Source organism: Monodelphis domestica, chromosome 2, assembly GCF_027887165.1.
Source record: "Monodelphis domestica isolate mMonDom1 chromosome 2, mMonDom1.pri, whole genome shotgun sequence".
NCBI classification, from domain to species: domain Eukaryota; kingdom Metazoa; phylum Chordata; class Mammalia; order Didelphimorphia; family Didelphidae; genus Monodelphis; species Monodelphis domestica.
The window spans coordinates 422,024,612-422,051,639 of NC_077228.1; the positions used below are offsets into that span (position 1 = coordinate 422,024,612).

The window sequence follows — 27,028 nt, forward strand, 5'->3', positions numbered from 1 at the left end:
AATATTCAGTGAACTTTCTTCTGAGTATCCTTATGTAGGGAAGATGTAATTTGTAATCAATTTACACAGTTTGCTTTGATTTAAGATAAGAAATTTGCTCTTTTTATAATTTTAGCTGAATGAAGAGCTGGTAAATGTAGAAATGGATATTTGGGGAAATCAGTTTTCTGGTTTTTGTTGTTCTCCCTTTAAATCCTATCCCATTTTGTAAGATTCCTGGGATTGTAGTCATAATTGTCAATTATTTGGTAGCCAGTGACTCGTCACTGACTTGGCTGCAAAACATTTGGTAATGATAATTTCTTCATCTGTCCTAACACGTAATCAACATGTTAGCTATAACTGTTGTGTAAATCTGTGTTTAGCAAATCAATGGGAGTGATGAACGGAATGCTTGGGAACGAACCATTTCCATCAGGTGAATAGCATTTGATGTCTAAAACTTTAGCATTATGTTTCATAGCTAACTAGCTTTACCAGTGAGATTCTCATTTTGTTTTCCAAAGGAGGCATCATGGTGCAGTGGAAAGAATTTTGTATTTAGAGTCAGACATTAGTTCAAATCACTACTTGTATGACCTTAGTCAAATCACTTTAACTCTAGGCCTCAGTTTCCTCATCTGTAGAAAGAGGGGGTTAGACTAGGTGACCTAAGGGCCCTTATAGCTCTAACTATGATCTATTTAATGGATTTTATCTTTATAAGCCATAGTTTTGGTAGTTATTAATTTGAGCTATGTGTCAACACTATAATTACATGCAATCAGAATTTATTCAAGAGTTTGTGGAGAAAGCCACTGATATAGTAGGTGTCATATATACATATATATGTTACATATATATGTAGTAGAAACTCAATAAAAATTTGATAACTAAATCTTTAAGAGTCAAACTAGGAAGCCCATATTTTAAATCAATGTGAATGGAAAAGGATTGGCTCATAGAGAAATCATATAGTCTGATCCCTTTTTTCAGATAAAGAACAGGAAAATGAAGTACTTGTCCATGATTACATAGCCAGGTAATGGCAGAACTAGAATCCATGTCTCTTGATTTTCCGAGTAAGTTACTCTTCCACTGGCAGAAGCCGTCCTAAAGAAGTGCTTGTGTGTTAACTAAAGAAAGGAGCTACCAAGTTAATTGAAAACAATTTCTCAAACCAAAAAAGGTCATGTAGATATTTGTTCTAATTCCCAGCAAATTTGTCTTGTGGGCTTCTAATTTCATTATTTTTGAACTGAATATTTTGAATATGTTAATAATAGGACACTGTTGAGCTAAGACCAGAGATCAAATATTAATATAGAATAAATGCTGTTTAACTTACACCATAAATTTCTGTCTGTAAAACCTCAACCTAACGAGGAGCAAAATAGTCCAATTCTGATTTTGCAGAGCCATATATTCTTCCATGACATTTTGAAAAATAGAACTAGTGTAGCAATACTATGATGATTAAGGTCATCGTCAACAGATATTAATATGTTTATTAGTATGTACTGGAAATACAAAAATGTTGAAGGCAAAGTCAACCATCAAGGGGCTTCACTGTCTCCTTTGGGACGTAGATATGTGCATATACAGTTATGTATATATGTATATATCTTATCTAGAGAGATGTATATATATACACACACACACATTAAAAAGCACATGCTGTGCTGGATTATTAGTCAGGTACTAAACGAAAATACCAAATGCTTTCGGAGCATAAATCCAATGTCCTGCCAAAGTTGGAGACTTTCGTAGGAACTGGGTGAGTCTTGAAGGAAGGGTAGAATCGCCTTAGCAGACAGGCATTTCAGGCCAAGGGAGTGAAAGGCGGGGAAGAAAAAAGGAATGTATGGCCTCTCAAGGGATATGGTAAAAGGAGTTAGTACTTTATCATTTCAGCAATTTCTATAATTAAGACCACCGCTTCAAAGACTTCTTAATACCTTTACTATTGTAGCCGTCAAATCCTTGGTAATAAAGACCTCTTTGGTCCTCTGTGATGTCCGATAGCTACACACCCACCATTGTGATGTCCTTAGGAAACTCCTTAAGTGAAAGTGCTGCTCAGAAGGACCACTTCTTTATTGAAATGTTAAAATTCGGTCCTTTACATAGTTACTTTGTGGTCTGATTGGCTGTTCTGCCACACTCGGATTAATTATAGATAAAAGTGGATGACCGGTTAATGGTTAATGGCCCTAGTGACCCTGAAGCAGCAATGGTCCAGAGTTCCTTCTGGGGCAAGAAACATTGGGCCTGCTAGTCCCTTTGGTTTCTACTTGGGTTGCTCACAATTGGATGAGAAAAATACCTTCTTCCCTACTTTACTGAGACCTTATAGAGATGATCTATGTAGATCTGATACAACTGCTCCCAGAGATATCTTTGGTTCCATGCCAAAGAGAATTTTTTGTAAGAAACTAGCACAGCTATCTGTCTCAGTGGATGAAGAGCCAGGCCTAGAGGTGGGAGGTCCTGGGTTCAAATGTGGCCTCAGACACTTTCTACTGTGTGACCCCGGGCAAGTCACTTAACCCCTATTGCCTAGCCCTTACCACATTAATGCTCTTGGAACTAATACACAGCATTGATTTTAAGATGGAAGGAAGGTTTAAAAAAAACCTAGTGCTGTACCCCCAGTCTCAACCAGGCTTAGCCATCTTCCTCTAGCACTATGCAGCCAAATTACATACAGTTCCAAATTCCTTCACATTCCTTTGGTTGCTGCAACTGTGGCACTATGGATGTTTGCAGAGATAGGGAAGGAGTCAATGATAGGAAGAGATGGAAATCAGCCTTTAGAGGCCCCTAAATTCAAGTCAAACTATTTGCTAAATGAATTAAAATTTGGTCTAAAATGTCTTTTTTTTTAATTAGCATAATGCTTCTTTATTAAGTCTGGAAACTTCCACAATATTTTGCAATATTCTCAACATGTAAAAAAGTCAAATGCTAAAATAGTAGTGGATTGTTGTTATTTTACATAATTAGAAACAGCAAATTCACATAAAATTTCTTTTTTAAAGGTTTCTTTTTTTATTTTTTCAGGTTATATGTTTCATGTACCACTTCGATCTGTGATATTATTGATATTGGAACACCCCCTAACAATGCAAATTAAAAGACATCAATACATTTTACATTCACAGTCTAGAGTTGATAACCTCCTGTAAATCCTATTAAGGAATAGAGTCTACCCTATATTAAATGTACTAAACGTTTTCCTCTAGATCTCTTGGCGTTGTAGGGGAACCCTTGCTCTTGCCATATGTCCAGCCTACTTCCTTTTCTGCTCTTTGTTTTTAAGTTCTCTTTTATCCCACTTCTTGTGAACATTTGGTAATATGGTGCAGCCAATTTATGCCCACCATGTGTCTCTCCATTGATCTGCTACCTTAATTCATTGAATATTTGGAGTTCCATAATTCACAACTATTTAACAACACTACGAGTATATTAGTGATTATGGGGGTACAGGGGTACAGCCCTTTATTTCAGGTAGAAACTTGTCATTGAAAAAAAAACAAAAACATTGCAATTTCCCAACTACAGTCCAGCCTGTTGTGTTCAATGTGATATAATGGCTACAAGTGTTGACTTTGAAGCCAGGAACATGTGGATTCATGGTCTGTCTCTGACAAATACCAGCTGGGCAAGTGCAGAAATTCCCTGTACCAGTGAAATCAAAGATCGAGTCCCCATCCCTGCTCTTTCTTATATTACACTTTTCCTTTCCACTTCACAGAAATGTGGAAATACTTTGGTAAACACTTCAGAATTCCTAGAGTCATTTTTGACTCACTCATCCCCTATTTTTAATGAGCCATTGTTCCATTGATTTGAGATAATAACAAAGATGTCTTTCATCTTCATTTCTGCTGGAACCCCCTTCATCCATGGCACTCCATCACTATCTCATACTTAGATTACTGCAGTTCTTGGCTTAAAGGGTTTTCCTGCCAATCTCTTTGCTTTTCCAATGCACACTGCATCCCAGAAAATTTCCATTTTCTCCATGGCACAAGAACCTCCGGTGGCTCTCTACTTCACTAAATCCAGTTCTTCTGCCTGGTTTTCAAAGCTTCTTATGACCTGGTCCTAATCTACTTATATTCAGCCAAATTTCAAACTACTACCCAACAGGAGCTCTCACTGCCAATCAGATGAGCCTTTTTTCTTTCAGTATATCTGTGCCATCTGTGCATACTCAGTCTCACCCTACATTGTGCCTTTGGTGGCACTACTAACCTGCGGAGCCCTGACAGTTTTTCCAACTCCAAACTCCATCCCCTTCTTCAAGGCTCATCTCTACTCCCACTTCACTGAAGCCTTCCCTGACTGCTTCAGACCACAATCTCTCATTTCTCTGAATTCCTGCAGCTCTTTCCGTTTATATAGCATATTAGATCATTATAAAAGCATCAGAGCTGGAAAGTGACTTCAGTTACTCAGGTCAGCTCCCCCCCCTTTTTTTAATAGAGAAAACCAAGGCTCAAAGAGGCTAAATAAATGATTTGCAGCTAGCTGGTCCAGTAAATAGAGCACTAGATCTAGAGTCAGGTCCACTGAAGAAGGAACCAGCAGACCATTCCAGTCACAAAACTCCCCTGGACAATAACATCTACAGGGTCCTGATGAGTCAAACGTGACTGAACAACTGAACAACAAGGTCAAACGGGCATTAAATAAGCAGAGGCAGGAATTAAACTCTTGCATATCCAATGATTCCAAATCCTGTTCACTGTACCACACTGCAAAACTCAATTTTCCAGTTCTGGAATTTTATGCTTTGCCTTTAATTTTGTGTGTATCTCCAAAGGTATTATTAGGCACTTAATTTTAAAATAACCTAAAAATGGAAAAGCAAATAATTATGCCACGGCTGCCTGGGGGCTGTGAAATTTGCTTGCTCAGTGAGGTGAGAAGTTCACAATAGCAAAGAAAAACACAGGTGGATCTACAAAGGATCTTTCAGCAAGTAGGAGGTGGGAAGGGAATAATATCAGGCAGTCGTGGGTTGTTCTGTACATCTGTACATCAGTTTCTTTGTGGGCAAGAAATTCTGTGTAACTAACATTTTGTGTCTTTTGAATTTGATACAGATGGCAATCTGAAGTTATATCGTTGTGATGTCTGTGGGAGAAGTTTTGCACCAGATGTTCTGGTAAAATTAAGACATTTTGTGGATGCGTTTCATTGAAATTAAATGAACTGTAATATCATTGTGGAGGAGGCAAAAAATTAAATGCAGATGTGGAAAGGAAAGTAGGATGAGAAGTACAGTCTGCTACTGAAACTAAGGTGCACTGATACAAATTGGGGTGGCTTCCTTTAAAACAGCAGCAGAGTCCTAAAAATGTCTTTTAGGAGTTGCCACTTTAAAAAAAAAAAAAGGATACCAGATGGGGATGTGTTGTGGAAAAGCTCTAGGTAAGACCACTGACTAGCCCTTGATAGCTCTTTTTGCTTTTTTTATAGCTAGAATTTGTGGATTTGGGTTTCAAATCTATTATTTTAAACAATAAAGTGGACTGAGGACTCCCAGAGTCTAGCTTTGTCCAAGACAGGGAGGCAGACTATGAAAAATTGCCTTTGAATTTGGAGTCAGAGCATGTAGGGTTAAGTCCCAGTTCTATGTTGTTGTTCAGTCAGTTGAGTAGTATCTGACTTCATGACTCCATTTGGGGTTTTCTTGGCAAAGATACTGGAGTGATTTACCATTAACTTCTCTAGCTCATTTTGCAGATAAGGAAACTGAGCCCAATTGGATTAAGCAACTTGCCCAGGGTCCCACAGCTCAGAAGGGTCTGAGGCCAGATTTGAAGTGAGGAAGATGAGTCTCCCTGTCTCTAAGCCTAGTTCTCTATACATTGTGCTAGATTGCTGTCTCTTTGACTTTGGGCAAATTGCATGATCCTCATTTTCCTCATCTATATCTAATGAAGAAGTTGGACTCCATTTCAGGTTTAAAAATTATTCTGGTTTCCTCATCCATGAGGTTGAGTAAAAATCCTTATCCCTTCCTATCTCTTGAAGAATGTTTATAGTGATTTTAAGAAGAACTTGCCATTAGAACTCACCATTAAGATCTACTACTCTAACGGAAGTTATACCTTTCAAAATGTATTAATCACATTTTATAAAGAATCTGATTTTAATGTGCTTGCCCTAATAAGTAATATATGGGTCTATTACCTTCCCAGTATCAGAAAGCCAGATGATTAAAAACATCCAAGAGGCTGATATCTTTTTTAAGTTAGAAAGTTTTCAGTAAAGGAAACTGTTTTAATTTAAAAGTTTATTGACTAAAAATGATTGAGCCTTGGAACACTGGCTCCAACAAAGGGAGTTGTGACATAAAGTATCTTAAGTAGCTCTTTTCTTTCCAGAATAGTTAACCTAAAGCTTGGACCTTCTTAGAGAAAGTGGGGGGTCTTAGATGACCTCTTGAACTCCTTTGATGTACAGTGATATTTAACTTCAAGGGTACAAGTATCTCTTCTTTTAAATATGCTACATTGTACTAGGAGATATGATATGTTGGAAACTGTGATATACTGGGAAATGTCATGGGCAGAAAGTTGTTGGATTTTAGGTGCTGCTGGATTGGAAGTCAGGAAGACCTAAACTTTAATCTAACCCAGAAACTTAACAGCTATTTAAACACTGAGCAAGTCATTTAATTTTTCTGAACCTTAGTTTCCTCCTCTGTAAAAATGGGGCTAATAAGAGCATCTATCATTCTCAGGGTTGTTATGAAAGGACATAGTGTCTATATAACATCTTGATCACCTAAAGTGCTACATAAATGTGAGCTGTAATTAGGATCATCATCATCATCATCATCATCATCATTACTATTGAATTCCAGTTCCTGCTGACTTGGGAGTCATTGACTAAGTGACTTCATGGCTTTGTTTTCCTTTCTCCATTTCCCATTTTCTTCTTGGCTAGATGAATGACCTAACCCAGCCAAGTGGTCAATGATTTCTATTGGCTCTGTAAGGCAGTACTGAACTCTGATGATGTGTTGTCCCTGACCGCTTAGGTCATGTAAGTCCATCTGCATCAACTTCTATTTTCATATGCAATTTTTTTTGGAATAGGGACACTATTTTAGTGTTGTGCTAGAAACAGAAAGAGAGGTATATATTAGTATAATCCTATAGAGATGTAATAACAGGAATTTTTAAGAGCAGTCTAAATTTAATAAGGGGATGTATAAATTCTTATACTGAGGGTTCAAGGAAAGCAATTGCCCAAGTGTAGAATGGGAAAGATGGGTCTAGCTCAATATGGCAGTGTGATAAAGATAAGAACTTGTGATTCCTTTAGTTTAGGGAACTCCTTGATGAGCTAGTTGATGGTCACCTTCTCTTTAACTTATACTCTTAGAGAGTTTCCTAGAAGTCAAGTAACAGTCCAAGATGGCAGCTTAGTAGCAGAGAAGTTAAGTAACAGTAACTTGCTCAGGGTTACACAACCATTTTGTATCAGAGGTAAAACTTGAATCCCACATTATAATGGCTTCGAGACCAAGTTTCTATCTACTACAGTACAATGACAATATGTTCTTGCCAAATAAATGTGATCTTGAGCTGCAGTTGTAGAAGGATAATGCCTAAATCAGGGCCACTGCCTTCATAACGTTTTCCTTGCTTATTCTCCTGTCCCCTACTTACTGCCAAGCAGAAATTGCTCCTCTCCTCTTTGGTATTGCCTTTGTATTAGCAACAGAGCTTTGCACATAGTAAACACTTAATAAGTGCTCACTCATTCATCATATTCTATTTTGCATTTAATTATTTACATGCTTTATATTACCTTAATCAATTATAAGCTCATTGAGAAACAGGGACCACCTCATTTATTTTTAAGCTCTTTAGCACCTGCCACAGTATTTTGCACATAAAAGGCATTTAATAAATGCTTTCTGAATTGTATTAAATTGAGGGAAGTAACAGTCCCATTGTACTTTGCCCCAGACAGTCCACTTTGGGGATACAGTGTTGATTTCCGGGTGCCCCTTGTAAAGAAATATATTGACAAATGAGCTTCTCCAAAGGCGAGTAATTGCAGTACATATTGAGGTGATGTGAAACTCCATCTTCTAAAGGAACTGAGTTAGTTAGCTTGGAGAAGAAAGGACCAGGAAGGCAGGGAGGATATAATTACTCTATATTTATTTGGAGAGCTCTCATTTGGAAGTGGGTTTGACTTCCTTTGTATCATTCCAGAAAACAGAACTCCAGGATAGGAGTTAAAGGAAGGCAAGTTAAAGTCCCATATAAGAAAGAATATCCTAGCAATTAGAACTGTCCAGCAATGAGATGGAATACCCATCATTAGAGGTGTTCAGACAGATGAGGGATGCCTTCATTACCAGTCAGGGACGTTGTTGATGGGAATTCCTATTTCGGGTAGGAGTTCGAATGATACTACTTCTAAAGTTCTTTCTAACTCCAGTAAGCTTCTATTATTTTGAATATGTTGTGTGTTAGCCTTTCTTATGTTGGAAATCTATACAAACTATGTTCTAATAAAAAACATTGGGGGAAATAGGCCAGCATCCAAAAGACTGGCACATTTGTAAAACCAAGATCAACACTGGGATTTGGGAGTGTGAATGGGCATAAAGTATCGGGGTTATTCAGATAAGCCCCATGTAATGGAATGAAAACAATCTTAGTGACTGAGGCCTTTAACATTCACATTATAATCATCTTTTCTTTTTCCTAGGAAAGGCACGGGCCAATATGCAAAAGACTTTTCAACAAAAAACGTAAGCCTTTCAATTCCTTGAAGCAAAGATTACAGGGCACTGACATTTTCATGGTCAGAAGGTCTCCCCAAACCAAGGTACCATTTAGTCTTCCCTGTTGTTTTCCAGTGAATGTCTTAGATATATTCCTATTTATGTTGGTTACTGTACAACATTCAGTTAAGATACTGATGAAAAAGTGCACACGTGAGCCTAGGGTGATTCTTCCTTAATTTGAAGGCATCAAGAGATACTTTCTTCCCATCTTTTAGTGGGAAGTGGCCCTATTTAAATTCAATGTTGGTGATAGTTCCTTGTAAGTACTATTATGTTTATGACACTTTTGAAGAAGCCCCTCTAAAACAATGTTATTTGAATATTTTTCATTATTCTTTTGTTGCTGGCATGAATAATATCCTACCTAACCTAGGGATGTTTCCAGTAGCTTAAAACAAAAACCCCAAAGCAACCTTTGGATACAAAGCCAAGACCCAACATGAACTCATGTGTATTGCATCTACTAGAGAAAAATAAAAACCAGGAGAACTCTTTCACTTTGTGATTCCTTTGCTGGTATAATTGAGCCAATGGCAAAATGTAGCATGAAGCTGGAGGGATAGATCTGTGATGTTCAAAAGAAATGACTACTGCCATGACAAACATTAAATTCCTATTATATGAACACAACTACAAAATACTTTCCACATAATTAAAACTAGATCTAAATAATTGGAAAAACATTAATTGCTCCTGGATAGGATGAGCTAATATAATAAAAATGACAATCTTACCCAAATTAATTTACTCATTCAATGACAGCAAAGGAAAGTAAAAAATGTTAGAGGAGATGTGGCAAAATTGGGACACTAGTGCATTACTGGTGGAGTTGTGAATTGATCCATCCATTCTGGAGGGCAATTTGAAACTATGCCCAAAGGGCGCTAAAAGACTGTCTGCCCTTTGATCCAGCCATAGCACTGCTGGGTTTGTACCCGAAAAAGATAATAGGGGAAAAGACTTATACAAAACTATTTATAGTTGTAGTCTTTGTGCTGGCAAAATTTTAGAAAATGAGGGGGTGTCCTTCAATTGGGGAATGGCTGAACAAATTGTGGTATATGTTGGTGATAGAATACTATTGTGCTGAAAGGAACAATGAATTGGAGGAATTCCATGTGAACTGGAAAGACCTTCAGGAATTGATGCAGAGTGAGAGGAGCAGTACCAGGAAAACATTGTACACAGAGACTGATACATTGTGGTACAGTCGAACATAATGGACTTCTCTACTAGCAGCAATGATCCAAGACAATTCTGAGGGACTTATGAGAAAGAACACTACCCACATTCAGAGAAAGAACTGTGGGAGTAGAAATGCAGAAGAAAAACAACTGCTTGATCACAGTTTGATGGGGATATGATTGGGGATGTTGACTTTAGATGATCACTCTATTGCAAATGGTAATATTAAAATAGGTCTTGATTAATGATACATGTAATACCCAGTGGAATTGCTTGTTGGCTCTGGGAGGGAGGAGTAGAGGGAAAGAACATGAATCATGTAATCATGGAAAAATATTCTAAATTAATTAAATAAATACTTTTTTTTTAAAGAAATGATTATTAGAGAAATAAAGGGATGAAATGAGAGAAATATAGAGAATATAGGAATGCCTTAAATTTTACTCAGCATTACACATTTCACTGCTACTTTTAATGGTCAGATCATTTTAAGGCTTTTTTAATTCTCAGGTTTCTGAATTACATGTAATAATTTACAGGAAGAAATTTTTTTTTAATTTTAAATGAAAAACCTCAACAGTTATTTCTAAACTTGTTTTTTTTTTATATATGTTAGGTTGTCTTTAGTTATTTCAAAGGGTTTGTGAAATTCCCAAAAATTAAGTGAAAGTTTAAACACACACACATGTACATACATAGGAGAAGGCAGCATAGTATAATGTTGAATGGATAGAGAGTGGTTCTGGGTGACAGAAAGATAGTGTTAAAAATCCCACCTCTTAACCCATAATTCGGACAATGTGAACCTGGGACAAATCAATTAATCTCCTTTTGTGCTCCCTGGCAACTCTGAATAAGTTCTAGAAGACTGAAAGCTCCATCAATAAAATCACAGATCTAGAATAAAAGTATATACATATATTTAATTGTAGATATATATATATATTCTATTTATATGTATTTAGAATGTGCATGTATTATGTGCATGCATACACACATATATTTCATATGGTACTTGGATTGTAAAATCAGACAAATGACTGTAGGGTATCATTATTCCCAAAATGTCGGGGAACAGCTGCTTTACATGTATCTAACTTTATCTTCAGGCTTTATATAATTCCACTTAAAAGTTGGAGTTCACAAAATTTCATCATCAAATTTTTTTAAACCTTTTTTGGGTTCATTGAAAAAACTTTCCAGTTTCAAATGGATTTTAGCCTCAACTCAGTTATTATATTTTATTGTTATTTAGGGAAGTGTAGTCTACTTTGATGCTTATGGTCTTTTATAGGTGCCAACTGTGAAGAAATCTAATTGGAGACAACAACACGAAGACTTTATTAATGCAATTCGATCAGCCAAGCAGTGTACCATAGCCATTAAAGAAGGTCGCCCTCTTCCTCCTCCACCCCCTCCAAGTATCAACCCAGGTTGGGGTCCTTTATGTTTCCAATTGATCTTTGACTTTTATTGAAGTTCCATTTTCACCTTGGCCTAATATTTATCCATTCCAACTACCAATCCAAATTAAAATGTACAAAGGAGGACTACTCTTTATTTTAGAAATTACACTCTAATAATATAAGGCAGTATGGGATTTTGGATAAAGAATAGGCTTAAGTCAAGAAGATATGGGTTCAGGTCTTGCCTTTGATTCATTCTGGCGTTGTGAATGGGTAATTTAATTAGACTCTTTCCCTTCCTTTCTCCTTCCCTCTCTACTCCCCACCCCCGGCTCTCCCTTTAAAATTCTCAGAGACTATAAGTTAAATAGTAAGTTAAAGAGCAGATACAGCTCTGAATTGTTTTTGGCAGAGTTGTCACTGGGGAGCTTCCTATGCCAGTGAAATGAAAGATCCTAGACCTCAACTCTTCAAAGTATTTTCCATTTCTTGTTTTTATCACATGAATATTTTTTCCTATTTAAAATTCATAGTCTCAAAATGGAAGGGCAAATATGCTTAGAAATAATATTGCAACTTTTTATTCCAGATAAAATATGGAAAAGTAATGTCTTTCATCCTGACCATTATTTTTAATATCAATTACTTTCCTCCAAGTTCTTGTTCATTGAATATTCATCTAATTGCTTGTCCTCTGTAATTATGAATCCCTTCTAGACATCAAGGAAAACTACCTGAAGGGACAATTAGGTGGCTCAGTGGATAGAGAGCTAGACCTGGAGATGGGAAGACCTGGGTTCAAATTTGACCTCAGATACTTCCTAGCTCTGTGACCCTGGGCAACTCACTTAACCCCAGTTGTCTAGCCCTTGGAACTGCTGTTAAATATCTGTTCTAAGCCAGAAGGCAAGGGTTAAAAAAATAAATAAAATACTACCTGAGAACTGTAGAATAATGTCCTCTGAAATGAATTAATTGGAAAAATTAGGAATTTTCCTTGCAAGATGCATACTTGCCATATCCATGGATTTTTGCTGTTTTTATTTCCTTGAAATCATACCAGCCTAGATTTCCCCTGGGAAATTAGATAACTCTTTTAACTGTCCCATTTCTGCCTGAAACAAAGCCTATCTCAGTTGTTGTATCAGGGTGCTAGAGCGTAACGTTCTATGGAGTACAAACCAAGTGGAGCTGCTGCTGAACAGTGGAGAGCTCTGCATCTGATGCATATATATTCAATAAAGACACAGTTTACCCTATGACACATTGATTGTCATTGAGCATTATCTTAAGCCTCTGGCCTATTTGAGCTTTTGTACATCTCTTTCCCTTGCTGCTTTGCGACTAATCCCCAAATATAGAGGTTTATTCTTTTAAAGTAATTTGAAAGGCAAAATGCTAACTAGCAATTCTGATACCCCTCAGGAAGAAGCATGAAAGATGGGCTTGTTACTATTCCTTGTACAGGATACTATCTTTCAACTCAGTGCACGTGAAGTGGCTGCCCCTATATGTGGACTGCTTTCCCTCTCCATCTCTGTCTCCTGACTTTCCTGGATTCTTTCAAGTCCCAGTTAAAATACTACCTTCTCTAAGAAACCTTTCCTGAACCTCTTTAATGGTAATGTCTTTCCTATGCTGAATATCCCTAATTTATCACATATATATCTTACTTGTATATAGTTCTTTTCATGTTATCTTCCCTATTGGGTTGAGCTCCTTCTAGGCAGGGACCGCTCTCTTTGGTTTTCTTTCTATGCTTAGCCCTTAGCACAGAGCTTGGCACATAGTGAACAGTTAATAAATACTTCTTGGCTTGATTTAAATCTATGATGCCTTCAAGCACAATTTAATTTTCCTTTTTGTCTCTCAGCAGTAACTGTTTTTACATTTGTACCTTATTTAAAATCATGATTGCAGTTCTTGCTTTGCATTTAATTGAAGCAGATTAAATTTTATTCCTGCCCTACAGTTTAATTTTGTACGTATTTTGGTTTTAAGTTGATTTCTCATGTGTAAAAATATGCTGAGTTTTGTTTTCTAATCCATTCTTCTATTCTTTCATTTTATTAAGTGAGTTTAGACTATTAATATTCATGATTATAATTGTTAAATTTTTTTCACGTCAAATTTCCCTAAATTTCCTCTTAAAAATCAGTACCAAGGGCCTGAAATTTATTTTGCTTAAAACTACCCAGTTATAATCTCCTTTTTTATTCCTACACATATTCCCTTCCCTGCCCAGACTCAGATCTCTGGATTCTACCTGATGTAATCTTTTTTTAGTACTTCCTTTGCCCTGTCTAGTGTGATTCAGATTCCTCTCTTACTTCTTTGTTTAAATTCTTTACCATATGATGGGGCACAGTGGATAGTCTGCAAAGTATGAAGAAAAACTCTTCTTCATGAGTTCAAATCTGGTCTCAGACACTTAATAGCTGTGTCTCTGGGCAAATCACATAACCCTGTTTGTCTTAGTTTCCTCATTTGTAAAATGAACTGGAGAAGGAAATGGAAAACCACTCCAGTATCATTGCCAAGAAAACTCTAAATGGAGTCATAAAGAGTTGAACATTTCAAAAAATGCTAATTCACTAGTTTCTCCTTCCGGACCTTCTTTTATAAAACACTCATGTCTGATTACCTTCCATCTTTTGATTCATAGCTACTCTCCCTTTTCTTAGCCACAAGACAGAAGAACATCAATGGAACACACTTTTTTAAGTGATTTAGGCTTCTTTTACCCTTTTAACATTTTCCAGCTAAGATCAGGTAATTTCCAAGTCAAGTCAAGGCTACTTTTAACCTCAAATGACAAATGATGCAAAATAACATAAAAGTTGAAATATGGTATGCTAAAAAGTTAAGGAAATTGACCGTGGCAAAACTGAAAGAGAACCAACCTTTGAGCTCCCTCTGCAGCTTTCTTGGACCTCCCTCCTCTTCATGGACTCCCTTGTTCAGCCAAATGGGCCTTCTGGCTTTTCCTCTCATGTCAAACTAGAATCTCCTATTTCTGTGTTTAACTGTCTGTACCACCCCCAGCCTACCCCAGCCTCTCCCCAGGGATGCCAACCACCTCTCACCTCTGCCTTTTAGACTCTCAATTTTCCCATAAAAATCAGGGCAAGCTCCACCTTCCACATGAAGTTGCCCACTATCCCTCTCCCCCCGAGCCAGGAATGCCTACCCCATCTAAGGCAATCACTTTCTAATTTATTTTTCATATATTTTTTGTATAAGTGCATGTATACTTGCATATGTATTTTGCATTTTGAAATGTATAAATCATCTCCCTAAATAGAATGTAAGCTTCTTGAGGACCAGGTCTGTTTCATTTCTGCCCTTTGTGCCTGCAATGCTTAAAAAAGGTACTTTGTTGATTAATAACAGATATTGACAGCCCAAGTGCTACAATGGTACCCTCATAATTCTTCCCCTTAGAGAAGGTCCCCAGCATGATGGGTGGAATCCATTGTGGAGGAACAAAAAAGATAATAACGGATGGTAATAACGTAAAATGAGAAGGAAGGAATAGGTTACAACTAGTACCTTTGGCTAGGGCACTCATTTTGATAAGGTCCCACATAGTAAGAGGAATAGCTCACATTTCTATCGCACCTAATCTGTGCCAGGCACCAAAATAACATTTTACAAATATTATCTCATTTCATCCTCACAACAACTCTGGGAAGTAGGTGCTCTATTGGAACACTGAAGAATGCTTCTATGACATATGGCTGTGATGTTACTGATTATGGATATTCCCACCCAAATCACAGAATATCAGAGCTGGAAGGAATCTCATAGACTATCTAGTGTAACCTGCATCTGACCAAGATCAAGTCCCTGACATATGGTCATACAGATTCTATTTTAAAACCTCCAGTGGTTGGGAAACGGATGCCCCCCAAAGTAGTTTCTTCCTTCTTTAGATAGCTCTTGTTAGCAATTTATTTATTTTTATACTGAAGGCCCCCCTTCAACTTTCCCATTCATATGCCCTGAATTCAAGTAAGACAGAACTCTTCTCTTTATGTCATCTAAGACCGGGCCTTTCCTGTGTCTGTACCTTAGATCATGGCATGCCCTGAGCCAGTAATAAACTCCCCCAGTTTCCTGCATATGAAAATATTACCTCTCTCCTCAAATTTCTCATGTTTTCCCAGGACTTCTCCTTTGCCAGACTCTGACTCTTCCTTACATCATAGTTTTCTTTTTACTTGTTTTCCCCTTACTTCTCCCCTCCACCCCACTCTGCCCCTAGTTAAGTTAATCTAGAAAATAGGAAATGCATCTGATCTGTCCTGGGATCCTCAGCAGCTAGTATAGTACCTTGAGCATGAGCAAGGTAATTAGACCTTTAATCAATGCTTGTTGAATTTAAATTTTTAAATTCCTGCCTTATAGGTCTTTGTGAACTTGGGTTTTTTTTTCTTCTATGCCCCCTTTCTCTTTGTGCCAGCCCCTTTGGATTAGGCTATTTCCAATCATAATTTTTGACCTTATTCTTTAAGGCACTACTTTGTGGGCAAGGTCTTCAGGATTAGAATTCTTACTCCTATTATCACTCTTCAGAATAATTTGGTCCACCAATGTGCTTGGGGGTTGTTGACTTAATTGATAACATTTTTTTTTGTCATGTTCAGATTATATTCAGTGTCCTTACTGCAATAGAAGATTTAATGAGACTGCAGCAGAGAGACATATTAATTTCTGCAAGGATCAGGCATCCCGCCGGGTCTTTAATCCTGCCCAGAAAGCAGCCAAATTGGCATCCAGGGCTCAGGTAAATATACTTATCCATGGGTTGTCTGATTTATTGTCAGGGATGCTTGGGAAAAGTTGGAGGAGAGTCTTTTGATGCAATTCAGAATCATCAAGTAATGATTCCCTGTCTAGATAAGAGAAACCTGAGTTCCTTCTGGCTTGGACTCTCACTGCAGGGGCTGATATAGCACAGGGTCAAGTCAGCCAATAAACATTTAGTAAGTGCTGTGATGTTTAAAAATATTCAAGAGTCTGATTTTGGACTAAGAATATCAATTTATTGATTAGGCTAGCATATAGCCAACACATTATTAAATCAGTGCTCTTCCCCCAATGACCAAATACCCCCAATTCCTCTGGCACAATACAATTTTGGGAACTCACTATTTAGCTCCTCCCTTGTGGGGGATGAACAGTTACACACCTAGCAGGAAGAACCTTGTCTACTAATTAGATTTTATTGGGGAGAAGCATTCCTTGGAGTTTCTAAGAATGAAGGGAATGTAAAAGTCAAAAGATTGAATGGAACCCTCTAATCTGGAATCCTGACATAGGAATGAAATCCAGTATCTAAAAAAAGAAATTCTCACAGCACCTACTATGACCCAGGCACTGTGCGAAGCTCTGGGGATTCAAAGAAAGGCAAAAAGACAGTCCCTGCTCTTAAGCGGCTCACAGTCTAAAGGGGGAGACAACACACAAACAACTGTGTCAAAATAAAGTAGGGGTTTTGGAGGAGAGAAATAAATGAATTCAGTTTTGAAAATGTTGAGCTTAAGATGTCTATAGACATCTGGTTTGAGATGTTTAATAGCCAGTTGGAGGCTAGAGACTACAGTTCAGGAGTTAGGGATAGATAAATAGATCAGAGAGTCATCTACATGGAGAAGATAGTATTGAATCCACAGTAGCTGATAAGATCATAAAGAGGGAGTATCTGTATATTGAAGTTCCCTGGTTATGAGGGCAGGAGTTGAGGAATCTACCTTTGGCAGATTGAAGCCAAGATGCCTGCTGGTCCTAGAGTCTAGGCTCTCGTACTTTTAAAAAGAACATGGCAGCAATCAAGGTCAGGATGCCAGCAGAGTCCTAAGCTGGAGTTGGTGGTGATCACAGCCAAGCAGTGGAGCATCATTGACTAGAGCAATAATCTAGCAAGAGCCTGTGTGCTTTAGCTTGGGCAGAAACAGTGCAAGGAAATGAGTGGCCCTCAGCATCAAAGATGAATTGTCCCTCTTTGCATGTGCCTTAGAAATGTGCCTCTATATGCATGCCTCTCCATTTTTGGACTCTGTGTGTCCATTCTTTTTACTGAGATTCATGTGTATTTATGGAAAAATATGGAGAGGACGTTTTGTTGCTTGTTATTATGATGTTTTAGCAAGCTTTTCTCCTGAGCCAACTGTGCCCTCTGGCTGATTGAAATCAATGTCAAAACATTAGTAGAGCTTATTAATTATAGTTTTAAAAATGTAGACCCAGAGAGTACTTGAATCCGAGGCAGCTGTTCTCCAGGACTCCAGACTTCAAATGTGAGTTACTGGAGCTGTGAACTAATCCAACCATTTTGGAGAGCAATTTGGAATTATACCCAGAAAGCTATAGAACTATGTATATTCTTGGACCCAACAATACCATTCCTGGGTATCAGGGAAAGAAGAAAAGAAACCCACATGTCCCAAAATATTTATGGCAGCTCTTTTTGTGGTAACAAAGAATTGGAAATTGAGGGGGATGTCCATCCATTGGGGATATCTAACCAAAGTATGGGATATGATTGTGATAGAATACCACTGTGTGATAAATGATGAGTAAATTGATTTAAGGTAACTTCTGGTCCACCTTAGCTCTGTGATACTCGTTGGGAGAGCCATATATGCTCTAGGAGTTTATTTAGGGGCATTTGGGGAATTCAGGAAAGACTAGTACCTCTTATTTGGAAAGAACTCCATGAGATAATGAATGGTGACATGAGTAGAACCAGGAGAACATTATATACAGCCAAGAATAAAATGTGAATGTTACCTTTGGACAGTGAATAGAAAGCGAGTGTGGCCTAGACCCAGCAAAGAAGACTGAGGGGATGGTCATGTAGCTAGAAAGAGAACAAGAAAGGAGGAGTGGTGTCATGTAATTTATATGCACATGCTGGTTTCTGTGAGGATAGGGAAGGTGAAGAGGGACTGCGACACTTGTGGACGGGATTTATCATGGAGATGTGTGTGCCTCTCTACTTCTGAACTCCGACTGGGTCCACTTTTCAAACTGATACTATGTCTATTTGTAGGAGAGTATAATGCAGGATTATAGAGATATTTTGTGGCTATTCTTTTCCGATGCCATTTCATGAAATGCTTTTGCTTTGAGCTAACCATGCCCTCTAGGATGACTGGAAAGCAGATATAAATACACCAGGAGGGGCTCAAGAGCTGCAGTTTTAGAAACACCAACAGGTCAAATACCTTGAACTCTAGGATAGTAACCATCTGGAGAACCCAATCTGTGAGCCAGGGAGGTAGTAGGAATAGACTGTTTGTCTTATTCTGTCATAATTAGTAACCGTATCCCCCAAAAGGTCAATTGAAGCTTTGGGGTTCAGTGCATTTCAGTTCTCTAAGGATGGAACTCTTTTTATTGCACAGGGTTAGCACCTCTGCAGAGTGTATTATTTGATTTGGTGGTGTACTTCATTTACCAAAAGACACAGCTAGTTTAGAGTGTTCTGTGTCCCCGCTTGTGACTGGCATTGTGTTGGCACTAAGCAGGAGGAAATTTTCTACTTTCTGGATTTCTCTCTTTCCTGTAGATTGGGGACTCTAAGTGACAGTACTTGTTCCCCATCTACAAATCTTACTGATTATATCTCTGATTCCTGTAGTAAAAAGTTCCTTTTTCAAAAGGAAAAAAAAAATAATTACACTGGTTTCAAAGGACTCTTAACAAACTCTTAAGACAAATGAGCTTTGCTTTAAAAAATAAAAATTTAAATGTGCCTGCCTTAGCCTGATGAGAGATCACCATGGGTTCCCAAAGCTCTTTGTGTCTCCAACATAGCTCTCTCCCAGTAGTTATCAGCTGTAGTCTGCAAATGAGAAGTCTCACTTGTGGCTGCAGGTGACTATCTGCTTTGGTTTCCATGGAAATAAAGGCAGGAGACAGTCATCAGGTAAGGAGTTCTTATTTTAAACCAATTGTGCTTGGGTTTTTTCAGCCTTAAAAAAAAGTCATAGCTACCTGTCTCCCTGACAACCTTTGGGTCACCTGCAGCCTCGTGTTAGGGACAGAATTGGAACAGCATATTTAGATGGCTCACAAATCCCCATTTCCCCCTTTTTAAACGTGTAAACAAAATCACCTGTCTTTCAGTCAGTGGAAAAATAAGAGCTACTACCTTTGCTGTCCTTAAGATCTGTGGGTTACTGTTTTAATTCTATTCTCAGATGTAACTTTTTCTTTCTCCTTGCTAATATTTTGTTTAAAAAAATTTTTTTAATGTTTTTATCTTAGATGTAACTTAACCTCTTGCCCATCACTCTCCTTCAAAGGCTTTACTGGGGCACAATTCTGATCTGTGTTTGGCTATTAGAAAAGGTAACTGGAATGGGTCAGCTGAGTCCATCAAAGAGAACCGCCTCTTCTTTTCTGTTTGTTCTCTCCAGAAGGAGGGGAATAAATAATATACTCTGATAAGCTCCTAGGGAAAGTAGAGTACAAACTCCTTAATTGTGGGGACTGGCATTTGTCTGTATGTCTCCAAGTGAGACTCTGTGGCATAAATGGAAAGAGAGCTGAACTTAGAATTGGAAAGAACTGAGTTCAAATCTTGCTTCCAACACATATTGACTCTATGTGACCCTGGTAGCCTACTGGTGCTCTAGCATCATAATTGGCGTTATGGGACAGAGAAGGTACCTATTTAAAGCATCTTCCTTACCTGGGAGTTCACTATAGTGGTGAAATAATAGGTCTTGCCCCTATTCCCAGAGGCTAGACCAGTTTCTTGCACAGAGTAAACACTTACATGCTTGTTAAACTGAAGTCCAGGACACCATCTTCCCTCCGGTTGTAGTCTGCTTTTGAGACCTTGCCAGGTATCGTGTGGGTGATCCATTCTCTTCTTCTGGGTAGAACAAAGCTCAAGTGAATTCCAAAAAGGAACCAACTGTAACAAGTGCTGTGGGAACATTGCTTCAGAACAGGACAATGGACTCTTCAAAAGATCGCTCTGCCAAAGCAGGTGAGGAAAAGCAGGTGGAGGCGGTGAGGAATGACTGCTTGATAGATGTTTAATGTCAAAGAGAGACTTAACAGTTTGATGACAGCAGATAAAGCTTTAAACGTATCAAATGATACTCCTAGACAAATACATTTGGGCTACATGGTCCCCTCTCTATGCTGTCCCATTTAATATGATCAGAGATCTCTTTTAGCCTAGCTTGTGGATGGGGCAGTTAAATGGCTCAGTGGACCGAGCACTGAGCTTAGAATCAGAAAGACTCATCTTCATGAGTTCAAATCCTGCTCCAAACACTTACCAGTTATGTGACTCTGGGCAAGTCACTTCACCTAGTTTGCCTACATTTCTTCATCTGTAAATGAGCTACTGAAGGAAATGGCAAACCACTCCAGTATCTTTGCCAAGAAAACCCCATAACTGGGTAATGAAGTTGGACATAACTGAAACAACTCAACAGCAATAAACTTGTGAATAGGATCAAATATCAAGGCAAAGGTACAGGCTCTGCTTTCATGGCTAAAAAGTGGATCCACTGACAGGAATCAACTCTCTTGGAATATTAACATCTTTTTAATCAAAGGGATGTTGCCAAAAATCTGAGACCCACAGTATAAGGTGTGGTCCATTTTTTTAAAAAGTATTTTAATTTTGTAAAAAACAATCTCAATGATTTAATTGAAAAAAGGTCATTGGAGTTAATTTTTTTTCCCATGGTTCTCTAAACCAAATAACACCAAATAACTCAACTTTCTTCCTGGTTTATTAGAACTGACTGTGTGGTTCCTTTCACTTTCCAAAGATGAAATCACTAAACATATTAGTAATGGTAAGTAGAGCAGAATAGTTCATTGTTTCCTTTTAAACAACAGAGATGAGCATTATTTGGAAAAGAACATTTCCTCAAAGGATATTGTTTTTAATGTACTTTTTCTAAAAGTTTGTTCTAGTTCAATGAACTATCAGATAAATGAAGTCTGATTTATACAGAAATAACTGATATGAAAACAAAAACCATACCATCCCTTCCCCAAGAAAAGAGTTTTAGTCTTTCTTTTGAAATGGATGGAGTTAAAAGGTTTCCTGCCTGGAGGTGATCTTTAGTCCTTTATTAGTATTAGAAAATCAATAACTACTTACTAACATAGTCAGTTCAGGGTTTGTAGGAGTGGGTTCCCATGAAACATGTTGCTTTTCTTCTCTACCCTATAAAAATTCCTGAGTGATATGGAACAGAATGACAGAAAAATGGGCAATGGATAAATGATTGAATATTACCATTGTGCTATGAGATCCTATGTTAAGAAAAAAAATACTAGATTTCTCTCTTGGAAGTGAACATGGCTCCTCTTAAAAGTGAAAACCCATATGGGTTGATTAATTTGCTTCCAAGAAGGAAGAATTTGCCTTCATCTCTATCAGGTTTAACAGGTATATTGGATTGTAGAGCGGCAGCATGAAATAGTGGAAAAAACTGCATATTTTGAGTCCAAGGATGTGGGTTCAACTATTGACTCTGCTATTCACTCCCTGTGCAACCTTGAGCAAGTCACTCGCCATCTGTGGGCTTCTGTTTCCTCCTTTGTAAAATGAGAGGTTGAACAAAATGGATCTCCAAGCTTACCTCCCTTCCCTCAGTCCAGAGATCCTTAAGAAGTATAAAATCAGGGGGACAAAATAGTTAATCGTGTAATATATGGGTATAATTTTAAATGACCCAAGTCACAACAAATAAGCAATTTATTATGTGCCTACTAGATGACAGACTCTTGGGATTCAAATAATGATAACAACAGCTATAATTTATATAAATTGAGTATATATAGTATCTAAGGTTTGCAAAGAGCTTTACATATATACATATAGCCTTACAATATCCCAGAGGAGTAGGTGCTTTGATTATCACCATTTTACAGATGAGGAAACTAAGGCTGAGGTTAATTATGTGACTTGTCTAGGTTTGAATAGCTAACCAATTGTCTGAGGCAAGATCTGAACAGGGATCTTCCCGATTCCAAGTCCAGCATTATTTACTGCATCTCCTAAGCTGCCCCTACAAGTACAAAAGTAGAATAATCCATGGCCTCAGACACATACAATAGCTTGAATACCAATAGCCTAAATTTTGTCCTTTCTACTTTAAAACAAACAGGTGTAAGATTTTCGCAATTTTAAATAATGCTCTCCATTTAAATACTTAAAGCATGAGTAGCTTTGCCACACTATTGATAAATTATTCTTTTTCAGTTTTGTATACCCTGCTTCAAGCTTATGATGCATAATAAAGTTGTCTTGGACTTTTTGAGGTCTCATTCACCTACCTGTAAAAATAAAATCACCAATGTGATTAGCAAATTGGATTTTACTCTGGGGCAGAATGGGGACAAAGAGAATCTTAGGAAAGAACCTAGTGAAATGTTATAGAATGGCTAATCCTGAGACACATCTTCCTAAAATAAGTTCATATGTGTACCAAAATAGGTTTTAGTCTTAACAGATTTTATTCGTGTGAGCATTAAAATCCACTAGTAATTTGAGGTTCCCTCCCATTTTTCTGAACTTTAAATTTTTGTTTGGGGTCAAAACAAACAAAAAGACTGGCCCCCTTGGGGTCACTCTTTATTCCAAGTAAGCCCCACTATGGGCTTTTAATCAGATTGATGGTCAAGTCACTAAAGTACTCACTCTCCTCTTGTGTTCCTCTTGATTTCAGCATATTGGGTCAAAACAGCCTCTTTTATTAGAGCTTACACAAAACTAGCTAAATAGATCTTTTCATTTAACATGTATTGGGTCCTTACCATTTGCCAAGATGCTGTCTTAGGATATGGATCACATAAACATGAATGATACATAATTGCTGTCCTCCAAAAATTGATTGATTAGGAATGGACCCCAATTAAATATGCTACAAGGCAGAGTATGATGTTATCAAAGATGCAAACTAGTGTCATGGGAATTCTGAAGAGAGACAACTTAGGGCCAGGAGATAATTATAATAAAATCTGGAAAGATGGGTGGGATTTTTAATAGGAAGATGGTGGAATGTACAAACACAGGCCCGGTGGCAAGAAAGCAGTCTATCAAAGAGCATTTTTATGGAGTGGCTCCAGTGCGCCAGGCACAATGCTAAATTCTTCCTGAAGAATATTCAGGGAATGATGAATGATCCATAGATCATAAAAGGTTGGAATTTCAGATTAAGTAGCTTTTCATCTTATTTGATAAAATACCACGATTGTTTTTTGTTCTTTAAGAACAACAAGAACAAGAATTAGTACAGTGACATATTTTGCTTAGTTCTTTTTTCTTTGTTGTATTATAAGGGAGTTTGTAATTGTGTGTATGAAAGATGTATACACAGAAATGGCTGATGTTAAAAAAAAGAAGGCATTGACTATTATTCTTTAAAAGTGTTCTATCAGTTCCATAGTTATTAGCCATACAAGCATGTTGTCTGTTCTTAGTTAGTATACCAAGGTGTGGGTATGAAAGAATTATTTCTTATCTCTTGCATCTACAATTTGTCCTAGCATCCAATGTGGCTGAGCAACTGCTGACAGCAGCAAGACCAGTGGGTTTACCTCCTGGGAGGACAGAAATGAGCAGCTCTTCTTCCAATCTCACATTCATAAGCTGTGGGGAAGTTGTGAAAATTCCATCTCAAAAAATACATGCAAAACTATCCCCTTTTCCCCCAAGAGTGGGTAGTCTTGTCTAGACCTCATTCTGGAGGCAGGAAACCATTAATTGTCCTCACACATTGCTACACCTCCCCTCCTTATCAACTGTAATCACCTGGGGATAGGGACAGCCCTTATATTCTCCTCAAGACCTAGCATAGATTATGGGGCACAGTAGATGGTGAATATGATTTAATGAATTAAAGAGCAGTGATGTGGGCTTGCCTATTATTATTTTTTTTTTTACTAAGGGAAGAGCCTCCATCCCAGAGCAGGGAAAAACTAAGACATGAGTATTTTCCCCACTATTTTAGTCTTTGAAAATTTATTGTTCAAAAGGTACATTTGTGCCTTTTAAAGGTTACATATCTTTGGATATATAGTTGGTGCTACAGGGTACTCTAATGAGGATGTGTATCCAATCAGTCCTTTGGAGGGGGGGGGTAAATGTTTAGAATGCTGAAGACTAGAGCAATATCTTTTTCAAAACATATTTATAAATGTATGGAAAGCATAGGGGAAATTGGTACTGGATCTGAGGGATGATAGCCAGAAGGTTCTCTATGCCCAAGTTATTCCCTCTGACCTTCCTGGCACCTAAAATTCTATTATTAGAAGATTCGTATCTTTGCATTTAAGTAGTTTTTTAAAAATTAATTACTTTATTTAATGAATAATTTAAAGTATTTTTTATTTTTAAAAAAACTTTTTAAGAACTCTTACTTTCTGTCTTGAAAACAATACTGGGCATTGGTTCCAAGATAGAAGAGCAGTAATGGGCTAGGTGATGGGGGCTAAGTGACTTGCCCAGCATCACATAGCTAGGAAGTATCTGAAATCAGATTTCAACCTAGGACCTCCTGTCTTTAGACCTGGCCCTCAACCCACTGAACCACTAAAGGTCTTCTGTTAAAATGCTAGTAGTTCTTGGAGAAGAGGCATCTTATGATGAATTTATTAGATTCTTTCAGCATGTAATTCTGCTGATAAAGGGAATAAGAATGGGATATAACACAGTTAAGAATTAACAAATGAATGTGGGAAAAAGTGATCCAGAACAAAGGAAAATCCTTAGATGATCTGCTAATGTTAGAAGGGATCTAGGTAGCTCTGGGGTACAGAAAGCTAATATGAGAATGTTATTAAAGAAAAACATTTTGCCCACTTCATGACTTTACGGGGGGAGGGGGAGGAAGAGTGGTAGCTGTGGGATGGGTAAGGTCTACCTTGTATGTGAATTGCTATGGAAAAGACAGAATAAAACTTTCAATCTACTGGGGAATTCACCATGCCAATCAGTTTCTGTTCCATTCCTTTCTTTTTAATGTTTTATTTTTGCGTAAGGATGACTGTTCTGTGTATGTTTTGAAAGGAGCATCCCCAGAATCAACAAGTGGAATTAAAGTCAAGAAGTCACCTTCCAAAAAAGATTAAGTCCTAATCAAGGTAAGAAATAAAAAAATAAAAGTTAATAAAAAATTAATCTAACCAAACCCTTGCTAAACATCCTGTGTTTAGGGTAAGGATGTAATGCTATTCATGACAGTATATCAGAAACAACTCCTCTAGATTTAGTGAACTACAATAAGCAAAACCTGAAAGAAAATTTAGACAGACAGGCAGAAGTAAAGTTTTGTACCAAAAGCTCATGTCATTTGTTTTTGAGGGAAGGTGGAATTCAAGAAAAATTTGCATTATCTAATTTTCGGTTTTTAAAATAATGCTTCAATAGACTATGTTCATTTGTTGTTTACATGTTAGTGAAGTTTTAATGATCAAAACAAAAAGGTTGTTTCCCGTTCATCATAGAAAAGAAGGCACTGTCCAGCTTTTTCCACACTCCCTCTTCCAAATCTCATCACAGAATTTCAGAATTGGAAGAGACCTTTATAATTCACTTATCCTTCTAATCTTGCCTGAAAAAAAAAAATATTGCCACTGATAAGTACCTGATAAATGATTATGTGGTTAACATTATTTGCTTGAAGATGACCTCTAATTTGAGGAAACCTATTCCCTCTTCAAGTCTTCTTATTCCAATTTTAGAAAGTTCTCATTAGTAATTTTTTTCTATCAAGACTAAATTTGTCTCTGCAACTTTCATTCATTGCTCCTAGTTCTACTCTGTGTCCTTTCTTTTGGTGATAATAGCTAGCAACAATAAATCCTTCTGAGGCTGGCAAAGCACTTTTATAATGCCATCTCTTTTGATACTACTGAGGAAGGTACTATTATTATCCCCATTTTACAAATGAGGAAATTGAGGCATAGAAAGGTTAGGTGACTTGCCCAGGGTAATACAACTAAAATGTTTTAAGCAAGATTTGAACTCAGGACTTCCAGATTCCCAAGTCCAACACTCTATAAACTGTACCATTTTGGGGGGCACAAGTCCCCAGGGCAAATTCCAGCTCCATTAATTGCCCATTTCCCTGTGGTGCTTTTCAATGGACATGTCTCTTATTTTAAAAATTACTTACTGTAATAAACTTCTGTTTTAGGGGGTTGCAAAGCATATATCTACATAATCTCAAGTACCAAAAAAAATTAATATTCCTATTTTGCAGATGAGGATTTGAAGCTCAGCTAGGTTAAATGAATGATTTGCCCCAGGCATGCAGTTTGGAAGTGAAGGAAGTGTGATTTCCAGCCAAGTCTAACTTACTCCAAGTATTATCCACTACATCTGGCTAGATACACAGTAAAATATATTAATAAAATAAAATAATGAAATAAAGTTTCACTTTTCCTAATTTCAGACTGACCTGTACAGAAGATCGCTGGCCCCTCAGCTTCCTCTGTGGCTGCTTTCATTTTAAGCTTTACCTTAATTAAGGCCAAAGAACCACAGATTTCCATTTGCATTCCTATTATTCAGCTTGGAATACCACTCAAAATGTGCATGCTTAATGGTAATGATTAAAATAACGACTTCAAA

At 37.5% G+C, this 27,028-nt stretch overlaps 1 protein-coding gene across 8 annotated transcripts; it reads left to right on the top strand.

The window, feature by feature from the left end:
* The first annotated feature begins 4 nt into the window (after positions 1-4).
* Positions 5-27,028, top strand: ZC2HC1B (zinc finger C2HC-type containing 1B). Of its 8 annotated transcripts, none has more exons than XR_463052.3 (8): positions 5-418; positions 5,097-5,158; positions 8,734-8,853; positions 11,292-11,430; positions 16,053-16,192; positions 20,302-20,410; positions 25,435-25,536; positions 26,850-27,028. XR_463052.3 is itself a non-coding variant. In XM_007484662.3 (8 exons), the coding sequence occupies exons 1-7, from the start codon at positions 373-375 to the stop codon at positions 25,522-25,524; spliced, it is 678 nt and encodes a 225-aa protein (XP_007484724.1). In that variant the 5' UTR covers positions 5-372; the 3' UTR covers positions 25,525-25,536; positions 26,850-27,028. The 8 variants fall into 8 exon arrangements, 6 of the variants coding, with proteins under 6 accessions (XP_007484724.1, XP_001380998.3, XP_056674878.1 ...); XR_463053.3 differs by lacking the exon at positions 26,850-27,028 and adding an exon at positions 26,658-26,848; XM_007484662.3 differs by having other exon boundaries at positions 25,463-25,536.